This window comes from Labrus mixtus, chromosome 18, assembly GCF_963584025.1.
Source record: "Labrus mixtus chromosome 18, fLabMix1.1, whole genome shotgun sequence".
Classification (NCBI taxonomy): Eukaryota; Metazoa; Chordata; class Actinopteri; order Labriformes; family Labridae; genus Labrus; species Labrus mixtus.
Genome location: NC_083629.1, coordinates 9486920 through 9501821, shown reverse-complemented (window position 1 = coordinate 9501821; position 14902 = coordinate 9486920). Strand labels below are relative to the sequence as shown.

At 41.9% G+C, this 14902-nt stretch overlaps 1 protein-coding gene across 8 annotated transcripts in view; it reads left to right on the top strand.

Annotated features, from left to right (window-relative positions):
* Window positions 1-14902, top strand: part of ralgapa2 (Ral GTPase activating protein catalytic subunit alpha 2) — a 92756-nt gene that overhangs the window by 55035 nt on the left and 22819 nt on the right. For all 8 annotated transcript variants that reach the window (XR_009676466.1, XM_061063269.1, XM_061063265.1 and 5 more), the window contains 10 exons: window positions 796-906; window positions 1170-1238; window positions 1583-1720; window positions 4038-4215; window positions 5603-6425; window positions 7060-7131; window positions 7714-7837; window positions 7963-8118; window positions 10901-11059; window positions 12276-12403. Coding sequence is in view for 7 of the 8 variants with exons in the window: in XM_061063269.1 (XP_060919252.1) it covers window positions 796-906; window positions 1170-1238; window positions 1583-1720; window positions 4038-4215; window positions 5603-6425; window positions 7060-7131; window positions 7714-7837; window positions 7963-8118; window positions 10901-11059; window positions 12276-12403 (1958 nt within the window). In the remaining variant the exon portion in view is untranslated. The remainder of the gene's footprint in view (window positions 1-795; window positions 907-1169; window positions 1239-1582; window positions 1721-4037; window positions 4216-5602; window positions 6426-7059; window positions 7132-7713; window positions 7838-7962; window positions 8119-10900; window positions 11060-12275; window positions 12404-14902) is intronic.

The following is a 14902-nucleotide window of genomic DNA, read 5'->3' as shown; positions in this document are numbered from 1 at the left end:
TTTTTGAGCTTATGAGTGTATGTATGCAGTGTTGTCTAACTTAGAAATATGTCACTAGGTGTCTCCTTGTAAAGACTGCATCAGACAGGCAGTATAACATCAACTGTGTCATACAAATAGTGTTAAAGTTACTTCTTGAAGACAGCATTATAGTCATTGCCTATCAGGTGGCTACTTAATATTTTTTAAAGGTCACATATAATACTCTTTTTCAACAATCTTAAATAGGCTTCAGATGTCCCAAAAACATGTATATGAGTTAAAATTCCCCTCTGATCCTGTATTCAATCATGCCTTTAAACCCCTCTATTTGAGCCATGCTCAGAACAGGCTGTTTCTGTGGCTGTGACTTTAAATGCGAACGAGCTGTGTCTGACCACACCCTTCTGGAAGCACTTTGGTGGGTCGGGCTTTCACGCTCCATGCCCTTTTGTTTACGGTGAGAAGCCAAATAGGAGTACAGATTTCTTCTTGACCTTACAACTTACAAATTACAACGTCATTGTAATTTTGGAACCAGAGAGAACTACTCTCAATTAAAAACAAATCCTTGTAAATAAGGGACGAAGAACATCTGATGAGTGGCTACAGAAGTTAACATAAGAAAAGCTTCACCCAATCATTCATTAATAATATAAAAGCTTTCTTCTGCCCTTTAATGTTCACATTAGATATAAATAAAAAAAACATTGCTTCAACAGCCACATTTGTCTCTAAATGTATTCTCTGTCCTTTTACAGCTATTTATTTTAATATATATAATTCAGTTCTAGTTTTTTCTGCTTCTTTGTGCAGTTTGGAAACAAAGCAGTAGCTCAGGTAGCCTGTGACGTGTTTCAGCTGCTCATCTCTCACTGGGAACATCTCCAGAGATTGGAGTCATCTCTGCCGAAGAAAATCATTGAGGTAATACACACAAACACATGTTCACACACTTGAAATGTTAGTACCCATTAGGGAACTGTGAGAACAAACTACATGTATGTTAAGTAAAATCCCCAAAATGTCACTTTAGGTCTTTAAATGAAAGTCTTGCATGAGCTATTACTCATCCATAAACATACTCTAAATCCTGTGGCATCACATCCATTTTAGCATCGATCGTGACTCAGCTGATGAATAGAAGTGTGTCATCAAATTATCTTTCGCCTTGTTTTGTCCCAACACAGATCTTTGTGGCCACAATAGCCTTTTTGTTGCCGAGCGCAGAGCACTCAACAGTGGAAGCTGACAAAAAGGTACATATTTGAAAGGAGGGGACATGGAATAGCTGACATCTAAAGGCCTTTGATCTATCATGTTGGAATGGTACATTTGCAGAGGAATGTTTCTACTGATGTGATTTTCTCTTTTCCTTCTCTTGTTTGATTATCTATAGCCATTTTCACATATGTACTCCTGATAATTTCAAGCAGACTGCAATTGAAATCTTCCTGACTTGCTTGTTCATACATGCACCTCACAGTGGGAGACTTTCTGTGTCGATGTTTTCTTTCTTGCTGTACTAATGTATCCATTTTTTTAACTTAAACTTGAAAAAAGAAGCTGAAAAAATGACTCCTCTCTTCTTGCTCATTGTCAGTTGATGGTGTCCCTGCTGCTCTGCCTGTTGGAGTGGTGCATGGCTGTCCCACTAAGCTTGCTCCTGGAACCGATCACAATGCCTTGGCTGGAGGACCACACATCCCACAAAGCCCCACTGCTGGACTACATCTACAGGGTGGGTAGCCTCACTGGAACCTCCGCTGCAACATTTTGCAGACCTGATGGATGGCCTCTTACCAAAGTCCTCTGAAACACAAGATCTGTCTCGGCCCACAGACAATAACTTCAGCGTTGACACCTTCACTCCACCCCCAACCCCACCACATGGGGTGGCTATTTTAATTGGACTCACCTCCATCATGACCTCATGAATATGCCTCATTTCACATTATAGTGTTGGCAGCATAGAGGCAGCCACCCAAAGTTGACTCATTCTGATGGTATTTCATCAAATGCAGTAAAACTCTTACAATTTAGTTTGTTGTAGCATACACTTGTTTTATTCAGGCCAAGTATTCTGGATTCAAGCAATTTCTCTGTGTCTTCAACCCTTTATTTTATGGTCTGACCCTGAGGATGAGGGCCAAGCTTCAGACACGAATGAATGAGGTATTATTCATTCCCTCCTGTCTGGGCAGATGCGGTCAACGGCAGATCTTTGTAAGGATGTCACCCCTGATAAGAAATGGTCCAATTATTCAAACAGAACCCTTTGTCCACGTGATAAGCTCTGGCTATAAATGCTTGCCCTGAACATTTGAATGGAATATGTCTTAATATGAGAGCGACTGCAGCTGCTATGAAAGCAAAGACAATTAGGCATGATTGGTTGTCTATCAGCACACAAAGGCATGGCCCCAGTGAGTTTCATTGGAAAAAATAAATTAAGCAAGGCATTACAAGGTGTGACAAAATTATTGCTTTATCAAGCAATAAAAACTGTATACATTTCTACAGATCCACTGGCTGCTTATCATTCTCTACACAGATAAGCTGCACCAATGAAACAATCTCTTTTTTATTCCATCACTGGCCAGTGTCACTGACAAGGTAGCAGGAAGCTTTCATTTGTTTTTCATGTTTCAACTTTCTTTAATTACAGTCTTATATTTAAAAAATAATTCCATCTGAGATCAAACACTAGCACAAAACATGTACTAAAAGTAGAAAGGGTGGTGTCATGCCATTTTTTTCTTGAAAGTAGGGTTGTTTTGTTGTCCAAGAGCAAGTAGATTGCATAAAGTGCAATATTATACAAAACTTTATTGGTCCACTGGAGTTCTGTTCAAGTGTCTCCATCTGCTTTCTCCGCCTGCCTTAGCAGCCAGCTGCACCCCCCCTTGTGTGTATGTGCATGAGTGTGTAAGGGAGAGAGGGTATGTGTGTTTTTGAGAGAAGCAGAGAAGAGATAGGTGCACTTGTGCATGTGTGCACCTGCATGATTCTGTTTGCATTTTTCCTATTTGACTTACATGTGTACATAGGCACACTCATATATCCATACAGCCTGTGCTGGGCTAAGCACAGTATGCATGTTTCACTGTGTTACATTACAGAAACTGTTGCTATGAGAAGTGCGGTCACTTCGTTGTCAAGCACAGCTTTGGGTTTTCCCCCTCCCCTTCTGTCTCTCCACCTCTCCATAGAGGAACCTCTTTGGTGCTTTGGCATAGCAGCTGTTTGGTTCAGGTCTTTTCAGCATCAAGCCTCCAATCCCTCCCCCGTGCACCCAGAGGTCTGCTTGGTGGAATCATCCACATACTGTCTACGTTGCCTCACACAATACTGTTTCAGATGTCAGGGCCAGCATGCTTTTCTCAGCGTGTCTTTGCCAAGTATGAGCGTATGTGTGTACTGAATGGGATTAGCCTTTGCATGGCTTTACCCAAGTTTCACTACTCTGAATGAGAGGCCCCCTCATTTACATACATTAGGCATATATTTTACCCATTCATATAGAGGAACGTAAATTCCACTCAGATAATACAGTGTACAGGTGTGTTTGTGTGCATGTTTGTAGTACGAGCTGAGCACAAGGATAAAGTCTTAATTAAATCAAACAGTGTAAACCTGTCCAATGGCTGTAATCAACTGCCCCAGTGCGTCTTATCTAGCCCTGCCAACGGATGCTCTGCCATCTGTTATGTAGATCGATACACTCACACATCACAGGAGAAATGGATTAGTGGCAATAAAGACCCTCTTTTCTCTCCCTTTCTCTCCCCTTCCTCCTATGCCTTCTGATGTAAATAGACCATATATTCCCCTTTCATGTGCTCCTGGATCATGTCAATCTAGAACAGGCCTGTAAGGGTGTCACTGTGCATCGTCTAACCAGACACCACTATATCTAACAAGAAGGTGTTGTTGCACGTCATAGCTCAAGTTTTGTCATCAAAGAGTATTTCAATGTAATAATGTAAAAGATCAATGTAGGCATCTTTCTCCTGGATATAATCTCTAAATCATACCCCTTTTCTACTGTTCTGTAGGTGCTGCACTGCTGTGTGGCCGGCTCCAACTTGCACACCCAACAGAGCCACTACCTCCTCAGCCTGTCAGACTTGTCAACTGACTATGATCTTATGTTGGGTCAGGTTAAGAGTTTTGAGCCGCCACCTTCTCAGACAACCAGCACTGACTTTGGGAGCCTGCTCACTGTAGCTGAGGGTAAGTTCATAAAGCAGTTCTCCTCTCCATTTTCATTCTTGCTATGTGGAGGATTTCACTTGCCGGCAACTTAAATGATGCTTCATCGTTCATGTTAATATGTCCATATTTGAGCAAACACGTGTGAGACAGTAAACGCTTTGTTGACGGTTAGTTGACAGATGTCACAATCTAGCTCATCCTCAGATGACTGACATTTATCACACTTCGACATACGTATAATTATAGATTCATTCTACACTTCTGAGGCACCACATACACATAGATTTAGCCCCTAAAAAAGATTAAAGGGGAAAGGAAACTCAAAGCCCATCCATTTGGAGACTCCATTAAATGTCAATATCTTATTAAAAGTATGAAAAGAAAATCAACCATCACAGGGTTGAAAAATGTTCGCATTAGTACTCAGCCCTAGAGAGAAGACCCATTATAGGGTTTTTATTAAAAATCTGATCCTTTTTTTCTTTCTTTTTTTGTGACCTTGTGATTCCATTAGTCAATGTATTCCCCTCTCCCCTATGTACTGAATTTCTAAAAAGTCGTTATTATTCAAATATACAGAGGACATCTCTGCTGAAACAATGCTAGAAATGTGAACAGTAGCTTTCGCCAGGAAATTTCACCACACCTCTGTTTTTTTGGTGCACAGCTGCACAGAGTCTTAGAAATAACAAAACACTATCAAAAGGGCAAACCAAAGAGTGCCGGCCTAGTTATATTCATGTCCCCACCTCATATTGATCAAGTCACATCAAAGGGCCAGCACATCTCTAATGCAGCTTGGCCTGCTTTCTAAAGAGCTTTCTCCACTTTGATGGGGGATGATGGTATTGATAGCACTGGCACAAGAGTGCATCTTCTTGTCTTTTTCCCCCACATCACTGCAGAATAATGCACGGCACGCCTTTCACTTGGTAGTAAAACCCTGTGCATTTACATAAATACAATTCAATAAGTAGAGTCCTGTTAAGCAGTCTGTAAAGAAGGTGGTTCTCATTAGCACTCAGCCAGTTCAGATGCTTGTCTATTGTAAGAAGACTCAATGGGCTTTTCAAAGTTGTCTCTCATGATTAGATATTACCTACTAAGAGGTGTGCTCACCAAGCTTTTGTGATGGATGAATAAAGTTCCCCTATTAGTAATCATAAATTAGATTAGGCATCTGCTAACAGAGATGATGACATGTCGACACACAAATGTGAGGCTTTTCAAATATGTTTAGTAAAGTATGACATGTTATTTAAGATGGCGGCAGGAGCAGTTTTTTTATTCTAAGTCCATCAGTCACTTTTTACCAATGATCACATTTTAGTGATCTTACTCTTACATGTCTTCAATTCAGAGACAAAGTCTTTATTTTTATACTCCTCTCCTCACCTTCCACCAGAAAAGAGACGTCGGAACATGGAGCTGATACCCTTGACAGCGCGGATGGTCATGACACACCTTGTGAACCATCTGGGCCATCATCCACTGAGTGGTGGTCCTGCTCTTCTCCATAGTCTAGTGAGCGAAAATCATGACAACCCATACGTGGAGTCTTCAGAGCTCTCCTCTGAGGTCTTCAAAAGTCCCAACCTGCAGCTGTTTGTCTTCAATGAAAGCACGCTGGTGTCCTACCTGCAGATTCCTTCTGAGACCCCTACTGTTGGACAGCCCCCCCAACCTTCCTCCCAAGTGCGGGTCATTGTCCGGGACATATCGGGCAAATATTCATGGGATGGCTCAATCCTTTACTGCACCACCAATGAAGACTCTGATGACGTGGGAGTTTTTAATGAAGTTGATATCCCTGTATCAACTACTGCAACTGTCAGTCAAAGCGGGAACCAGCAGAACTCTCCAACAAAGGGGCTGTACAAAAGTAAATGCTCAGTGTCAGACTGCTTTGAGGAGGAAGAAGTAGATATTCTGGATAGGCTTTTGGAGGACCTGGGCCACAGCAGCCCAGAATGCTTGCCCCAGCCACAACTTAGGCTCAACCAGCCTGCCCCCTCACCCCATGGTATGAACCTGGAGCAAGAGAGTGCCATCCTGGAGGCCATTCTGCGTCAGACTCAGAGGGAGGAGGAGCAAGTGAAGAGGTGGGATGCTGACGTAAGCTTTCGGGCTGCCTGCCAGAAGGAACCATCCCACCAGGAACCAAAAGCTCCTTTCTACTTCTGTCGCCTGCTGCTTAATGACCTTGGCATGAATTCTTGGGACCGCAGGTACCTACCAACTAATATTGGCTACAATCATTTGCCTTATCTGCACATAAGAGGAGAAAAGTGATAAAACAGGCAAAAAATAGTATTTAAAAAGTCATACAGAGTTATTTTGTGTATTTCTATTCACTGTAGTCTTTATCATTTGTAAAACACATTACCAGAGAAGAAGTGTAACAAAATTGTTTGAACATCGAAAGTCTATATTTGAATCCAAGTTACTTCCTTAATTTCCCAAGTATCGCAGCTGTTTACTCGTTACTCAAAGACTGAAAAGCTGAAGTTAAAAGCACACTGGAGTCTGCAGTGTTCTAATCTCCTCTCTACAGGGTAAAGGTGCCCAGCTGTTTTCACTAAGGTCTTCCTCTCAGAGCCACATCTTTGCAGTGCTTCCCCGAAAATTAAAAGCTTACACCTCTTAATGGTGATGTTGCAACGTGCACACAGCTTGTAGGAGATTGCTTTTTGCACCTGTGCCCACTATGCCCCTGTTAATCTTGACTCCCCAAAAAATGTATTGTAGATAATGCTACTTTTTCAAACAGTTTTCATGGTTGCCACAATACCCATTTCCTGAATTGTGTTTTATGTACAGAATTTGTATTATCATATCTTAAAAAGCACTCTCTCTAAACAGGAAAAGTTTCCATTTGTTGAAGAAAAACTCTAAACTCTTGAGAGAACTGAAGAACTTGGATTCCAGACAGTGGTAATTATTTATGTTATATCATGTTCATAATGTGTCCTGTGTCCGTCTTGTGATTTCTGTACATTCTCCTCCTGATCAAAGCCTTGGAAGTCTCCAGCTATCTCTCCTCCTGCCCAATCTTTCAGTTTCTCTCTATGTCCAATCAGTAAGTACTCAACACATCACAAATGACAAGAACTTATTCAAGAAAGTCTTAAGGATTGGACCTTATTCTCCCAGATGGTCAGACTTGGTTTGGGCAATTACAAACTGTGTGCAAGCATGCAAAATGTCCTCCATCTACTCCAGCATGATGTACTGCCATGGCAACAGGGAAAGTAGAGGGGGGCTGCTACCTTTTTTAATCTTACTGAAGCTAGAGAGATAATTGAAAAATGTAAGAATTTTTAGTTGCATTCTGTTGTCCTGATTTTATTCATCTCAATTACACTTGCACACAAAATTACCTTGCCAAGTAAGGTGTAGTGTTTTGAGTCATTGCATTTTCATGTCAAAGCTTCTTTAAGTGGCTGTCGTTTATAAAATTAGCCCCCATTTTATTGTTCTTTTTTGATCATTTTTACTTTGTGTTTTGATCTGAAGCCGAGAGACTCACAAGATTGCAGTCTTTTACATCGGAGAGGGACAAGAGGACAAGTGCTCAATTTTGTCGAACAGCGCCGGCAGCCAGGCGTATGAAGACTTTGTGTCTGGACTGGGATGGGAGGTGAAGACAACCACACCCTCAAATGCACCCAAACAAGCTCTCAGTGTCCACAGATGGCTCTCATTATTTCCACACAGATATTCAGCCACACTCGGAACATACTAAATTGTACTTGTATTCCTCAGGTGGACCTGGCCACACACTGTGGCTTTATGGGTGGCCTACAGAGGAATGGCAGCACAGGTTTAACAGCTCCTTATTATGCTACCTCCACTGTGGAAGCTATCTTCCATGTCTCCACTCGTATGCCATCTGATTCTGATGACTGCCTCACCAAAAAGGTAAGAAGTCCTGTTTGTATTTATTATCTCTTTAACATCTTTAATTTTATATTCAGACAACTGCTACTTGTTTATGACATTTGAGTTATTATAAATTGTACTGAAAATTGCCCACCCAAAGTTATCAGGGTTAATCAAGGTAAGAGAGAAATTACTACTTTTCCTGATTGACGCAGTCAAATGGCTACACAGTCCTGCCTGACCATAGCAGTATGTTGATGTAGCTTTCAGCTTTGTGTTAAGCTGTGATCAGGAGGTGTGACTTCAGAGTGCGGGCATTGATTAGTGACCCCAGCCAGGCAGGCCTGAGGAGTAGAGAGTCGCAGGCGCGTGAGTGAAGAGAGGGCATGTGCCGTGGTGGTAATGACTGTGATTCTGCTAGCCCATGCACCCCTCCCTGCGGGCTGTGACCAGGGCCTGGATTCAGCCATTAGCTCTCCCTGCTAGGGCAGGCGCCGGCCGGATGCCGGCAGGATCCTTTTATCCAATTCCTGCTGCCGCCACAGGAGCGATCGATTGGGTTCTGCAGTGGGATTCTGAGCTGTAGTGCACCAGTAGCAGTTAGCACAAAGAAATGAGCTGCAAGGCCCCTGCCCGTGCTGCCAATCTTCTCATACAGAACCCTGCTGAGGAGGGAAATTCATCAGGCTCTCATCATATCCAGCCCCCCTCCAATCCTCTACAGATCTTCACTTCTCCATCTCATAAATAACCCCCTACATCTACAAAACCTATCTGGAACTACTCCTTAGAGACTGTAAAAATTAGACTGAGTAAAGATTTGGACTTCAGTCCTCCAGAAAGGTGCAGGAGGGGCTGCCATGCCAAGAGAGGAGTGTGCTGCAACTCCATTTCCATTCATTTCACCTGGAATTTCTGTCATTTCTGATGCTCACCTTGCACAGATCCATACACCAGCCATAGGCAACAAATAAATTGGCAGTCTGACTGCATGCACGAATGTTCACGAAAAAAAGATTTTGGGGGCAGACAGAAGAGAAAGTGGTATGAAGAATTGGAAAGTGTCTTTTTCTGTGGGATGTTTCCCTGTTGTTAAAATGACACTTTTAGTCCAGCAGTCACCCTTTGCTGCCTGTAACCAAAGAGGCATACTGTGAGGGAGCAATGGATGGGGCAATTCTCGCTTGGCAGATTGCCTGTTTGTAGACGATTGTAGGGGAACGGCTAAACCAAAAAGACAAGACGGAAAACCATGAATTCCTCAATCCAATTGTGGGTTTTAGGGCAGTGCAGGCTGCAGCAGTAGCAGCTGGCTTCAGTAATTTGGTTATAGAAGTGACCTGCAGGGTTGGGGTCAGGCTGTGTAGACTGCATACGTGTATGTGTATGTGCATCTTTGAAAGAGAGAGGGAGCTAGATAAATGTCTTGGCTATCACATTCACCCTCTGGCACCAAAGCTTAACTGGGCTGCTGCAGGTTGTTTTTTATAAGGGGGCTCTTGTGTTCTGGGGTCCTCTGGTCTCCTGTCTCCATGTGTGTGAAGCCCATTTGCTGAGTGGGAGGTCAAATAGGGCTAATTGGACAAGAGCCTTTGACTTGAATCACATTTTATTAAAGAAGTCTCAAACATGTGGATGTTAGTAACAAGGGAGTAAATAGATTGGTGCAGGAGATGATTGTCTTGAGCATAAGCATCCTCATTAAACTTTGATTAAGATCATCCAAATGCTAATATCTTAACCCAAATTAACATGTTGATTGTCTAGTGCAAATGCATATTCAACATTTTCTTTGAAATTGTCCCAGTGACTGACCTGGTTGGTACCTGCTGATCCTTGGACAGACAGACTGCACTGGCAGGCTTCGGTAATCAGCATGCCGTGGATTTGTTTAAGATTACGGTATTACCATAATTAAGGGCTTATAATAGAATGTGCTAATTGCATTTTTGGTGGCGAGGGCATGCTTCTTAATGGCTAATTAGGCCCACCGTACATTGGCGGATGTTTTCTTCTGAGTAGAGGCTCACTTTTCAGTGTCCATGATACCCCAGAAAACATCACTGTACTACAAGCTTATAAGCTTATAAGTGATCTACCTAGGGAATATTATATAGCTGTGTCCTTCTATTTTACTTTGGTAAGAGGAAAGCTGTTTACCTATTTCAAACTAGCATCAGCAATTTCCTGTCGTTTAAGTGTATTTTCCTTCCTTGCCTAGTTTCATTTGTGTTTGTGAATAGGGTGGGAATTGGAACCAATTTAATCTCTGATGGGTAAAGTTAATTGGATTTGAATTATTTGGTTTTAAAATGCTCAATTTCGTGCATTTTGTGTTTGCAATTTGAATTTATAATGAAAAAGCTATAAAAATAGTCAAAACCAGTGCCTGGACATGTATTTTAACCATTGTTTTCAAACAAGGTTTGAATTAAATTACCAACTCAGCTTTCCCTTCCACCTGCTACATTTGTGTTTCATCCTTTTAATACATCAACAGTGCTTGCATCGAAAGAAACATTGGTAAAATGCTTTATGATGTACGTACTGACAAATATCACTAACTACATTTTTATATATATTTATGTATTGGCAACTTATCAATTAGCAGTATATTGCAGTATATTGTAGAAGTATCAGGCAACACCTTCTTTATACCTCTTAAACTTCAGTTCACTCCAGAGATGATCAGGGCTGCCTGGAAAACCAATAAACATGCCCTAATCTCACTAAATTTGTGTTCTAGTCATCATCACCATAGCAATGGAAATTACCTGCACTGGCCAGCCTCTTGATTAGGTTGATTTTGTTTGTTTGGCAGCTGCGTCACCTGGGAAATGATGAGGTGCACATAGTGTGGTCAGAGCACACCAGGGACTACCGACGTGGCATCATCCCAACTGACTTTGGCGACGTGCTGATAGTCATCTACCCAATGAAGAACCACATGTTTTTTATTCAGATCATGAAGAAACCACAGGTAAGTCATGACAGCCAGTAGATTTACTCAGACCGTTGGCAACTAGAGGGTTATAGGAAGGGTGAACTAACGTGTATTACCAGTAAGTTACTTTAATTGGCTTTTTATTCAATTTTATTTGCTTTTATTTTTTCTATCTTATTTCCAAGAACCATGAAGGCTAGATCCAACACTGCACTTATTTTAAGTCCTTATTCTGGAAGCAGCTCCTTTCTCATATTTCTCATTCACTTTTTGCAGCGTATTTTCTTGTTTTCTCCTGTTGTGGTTTTAATGTAAATAGTCTGAAGTGTCCCCTATCCCTGCAATGCATAATTACCCACACTGTGGGTCTGTGCTTTAGAAGTGGTTACTATCCTCCTTTTGCTAGCTTTAATCTTCGATACTCATGGGAGCCACTTTTACATAACAATTCTGCAACAAAGTATAAAGAAGCTCCTTCGATACTCCGCCTCTGTTTTTTAACACTGAACCCCGAAAGGTTGTAATAATAGTTTTATAAAAAAATTAAACTTGATTGAGCACTTTCATTATGTGAATGGAGATCACACCACTGACTTGAAAATTCTACAATGTTAACTTGTTGCAACTCCACAAACTTAAGTTAATTCAAGTTGTTACTTTGCACAGTGTCAAAAAAAGTTTTCTGGCGTGTGATTAACTACATTGGTCTGTATCATTTCTGGTTAAATCCACTCTGTGCTTAATTTGACTGGTTATTATTCAAGCTGAACTACCAAGTTGTAGACAGCAGGACCTTTTGGAGAGACTTTGACATTCACGTCAACTTCCAGGTCAACGACCATTGAGCTTCAGTGATTAAGGGCCCGATTCCAATATGCATGAACAGACGCGTGTACCCACACACACACTCACGGGGTGCTGCTAAAATGCATATTGCCCCTTTGTATTTGTTCAGTAGAGCATTGTTTAGTATTGATTGTCATTTTAATTTCATTTACCTAACATTGATTCGCATTAGATATGTGTGGTTGTCATGCAAAGTTAGGTAAAAATCCAATTTCAACTTGAACCCTTGGCCCAAACAGATGGATAAACGGTAAAAAAAAAAAAAAAAAGAAACACAATTTTTTGTGGAATCAACCTCTTAACAATAAAAGGAGCCTAAACAAAACAACTTTGGATCAGTTTGGAAGGTTTGATGTGTCCTTTTCTTATTTTTTCTGTATTTTTTTCTGTTTCTTAACTTCCCCAGGTTCCTTTCTTTGGGCCTCTGTTTAATGGCGCCATTATTACTGGGAAGCTGCTGCCAAGCCTGGTGCGGGCCACCTGTATCAATGCCAGCAGAGCTGTCAAGTCCCGACTGACACTCTACCAGAGCTTGTATCCTTCACTTACAATGCCTTCTGCTTCATTTTGTGTTTGCTATCCTATACAGGAATTACTTTTTGACAGAAAAGTCAACCATTGGTTACATTACAGCTGAGACCATTAAGGCTTTGAGCTCACATTTAGTTGGTTCCATTAAATGTTTAACACAACTGATCTTTAATTTTCAGCACCACCAGTGGCCCATTTGGGTAAATTCATTGAGACATGTGGCGTGGTTGTCACGTCAGCCAGGGTCCACAGCTGAGTGCTGACACTGATCTTTATGGGCTGGCTGATTTACATACAGCTATTAGGCTGAGGCTGTTTCACAGCCTGGAGCATCATGGGAGGTTATGTGGAGCTGTTTTGAGCAGAGGCACTGATAATGTGTCATCATCTATCACTACTGTTTTATGGAGCGCAAGGAGAGCCAAAATGAAACATCGTCAACAAATACAAGTACATACATAGACAATCACACAAACGAATATACACCCTAACTCTCATCTCTCCACCCATCCATCCAACGGTGTGCCGTTAAGAGCATGACTCCAGCTGTAGTTGTCAGTTGGTTTAAAGGGAGTGTAATCACCAATGGAGATGAATTAGCATGTGAATGCCAGCAGCAAAGAGTTGGGGGGTAAGAGGAGGGGCAGAGTCAGGATGGCCCCTGGAGGGGGAAATCTGATATCCCACATCGCCCCGCTCCTTCTCGGACAGCGTGTACAGCAACGCCTCACCAGAACCACGCTGCCCCTCTGGTTGTTGCTATAGGAACCTCCCTCAAGGAAGTTCAATTTGGTTGACAGAGTATGTACTGGATTTAAGAAATTTACATTTGTAAAAACTGGTTTTAAACTGTATCTAAAACATGATAGCATTGTCTGTTACAACCAAATAAGCTTTCTGTCTTTAATTACACAGGGGTGTATGGTGTTTACAGTTGTGTGTGCAAGTATGTATGTGCCTGTATGCTTTTCACAGTGCATCACATACACTGCCCCCCCCCCCCCGTGTGTATCAGGCCCTGTCTGTGTGTCCCTGAGGGCATCCTGAGTGACAGATGTCTGTTACCCGACGCCAAGTGAATTAGCCCAGTGTGACTCTCAGTGCCAGAGGGGGGGGCAGAGACAGGGCTGCTCGTCTCTGTGAGCCTCAGGGGGTGGGGGGGGGGGGGGGGTTTGGACAGTACTGGACTTGTGGTGGGCCACAAAAGCCTTACCTGGCATTCCTTAGCAGAGGAGCAGACAACACAAAGGCATGATCTATGAGAGGAGATAAGCGCTGCCTCTGGACTTCTGGCACTGATAGGCAGCCAGGCCTCACACACTCCAAGAGAGGAGATGAATAAATGTGCCAGCCAAAGCTCGCTGCCAGCATTAGTATCTGTTTCTTTCCCGCTGTTTGTCTACCTAAGTAGAGAGGTTGTAAGGATAGACATACTATGTCAACTATATAAAGTATTGTTGTAAGTACTCTGTTAGGTGAAGACTTCAAAGTTAAGAGAATCGTTATCAAAGAATTTCCTGACTGAGAAAAAATCCAGCGGAGGCATGAAACTGAAACAAAACAGAATCTTTGTGGCAGGTGGTGTTGTTTGCACCAGCCTTTCGAACTCTTCACTCTCCAGTTGTCATTCTTCCAGCTTATGGGGGTATTTATCTGTCACAGGATGGAACAATGACCCAACCTTTTTTATGTGTGTGTGAGGATTTTTCGTGCTCCATGAAAATCCTCATCCTTAGTATACCCCTTCACAATGCCTTAACAATCCACAGTCTGCTCTCTGCCTGTGAGGCCACTCTCCAAGGTAATTAGTTGAATATTTCTTCAAAGAAGGCTATATGACCCCCGTGTGTCCAGATAAAAGGCCAGTATGGCACTGTGGCTCCTTCTCCCGCTCTGTCACAAGGCTCGAGAGGACTCCAGCAGTTTGCTGCAACAATCAGAGTATCGCTCAGGCTAATAGGATTTGATATTGAAAAATGACCGCTCTGAACATTTAAAAAAAATACATGTACAGATAGGCTATGAGTGTAGGCCATTTTCCTCATCACATATTCTTTCTCTATCTCCCTTTTCTTCATCTCTGATTTCAATTTAGTTGGATTTAAGCTTTTTTATACTGTCTCCATCTCTCATTGTCAGTTTGAATTTGTGTCAATTCCTTCTGTCAAGATTTCACCATGGCCTCATGGACATCATATCACAAGCCTTTCACAGACAACTCATAATGTATCATCTATTATTTACGTGCCGGATGGAAAATGCGGCTGGTCTGGCTTTGTGTGTTCTAAGTGCAGCTAGTCCACTCTTCACTACCACATCTTAAATTTTAACCACAAAATGTTCAAGCTAAACCAATTTTATATTTTATCCAACCACCATTCCAATTACCGATTCATCAGCAACAAAGTAGAATAATTGAATAATTGTTTCTCTATTAATGGTACTTATCGTTGCATGCAAAATAACATATTGACTTAAAGGAGACAGTGAGTTTGTTTGTGT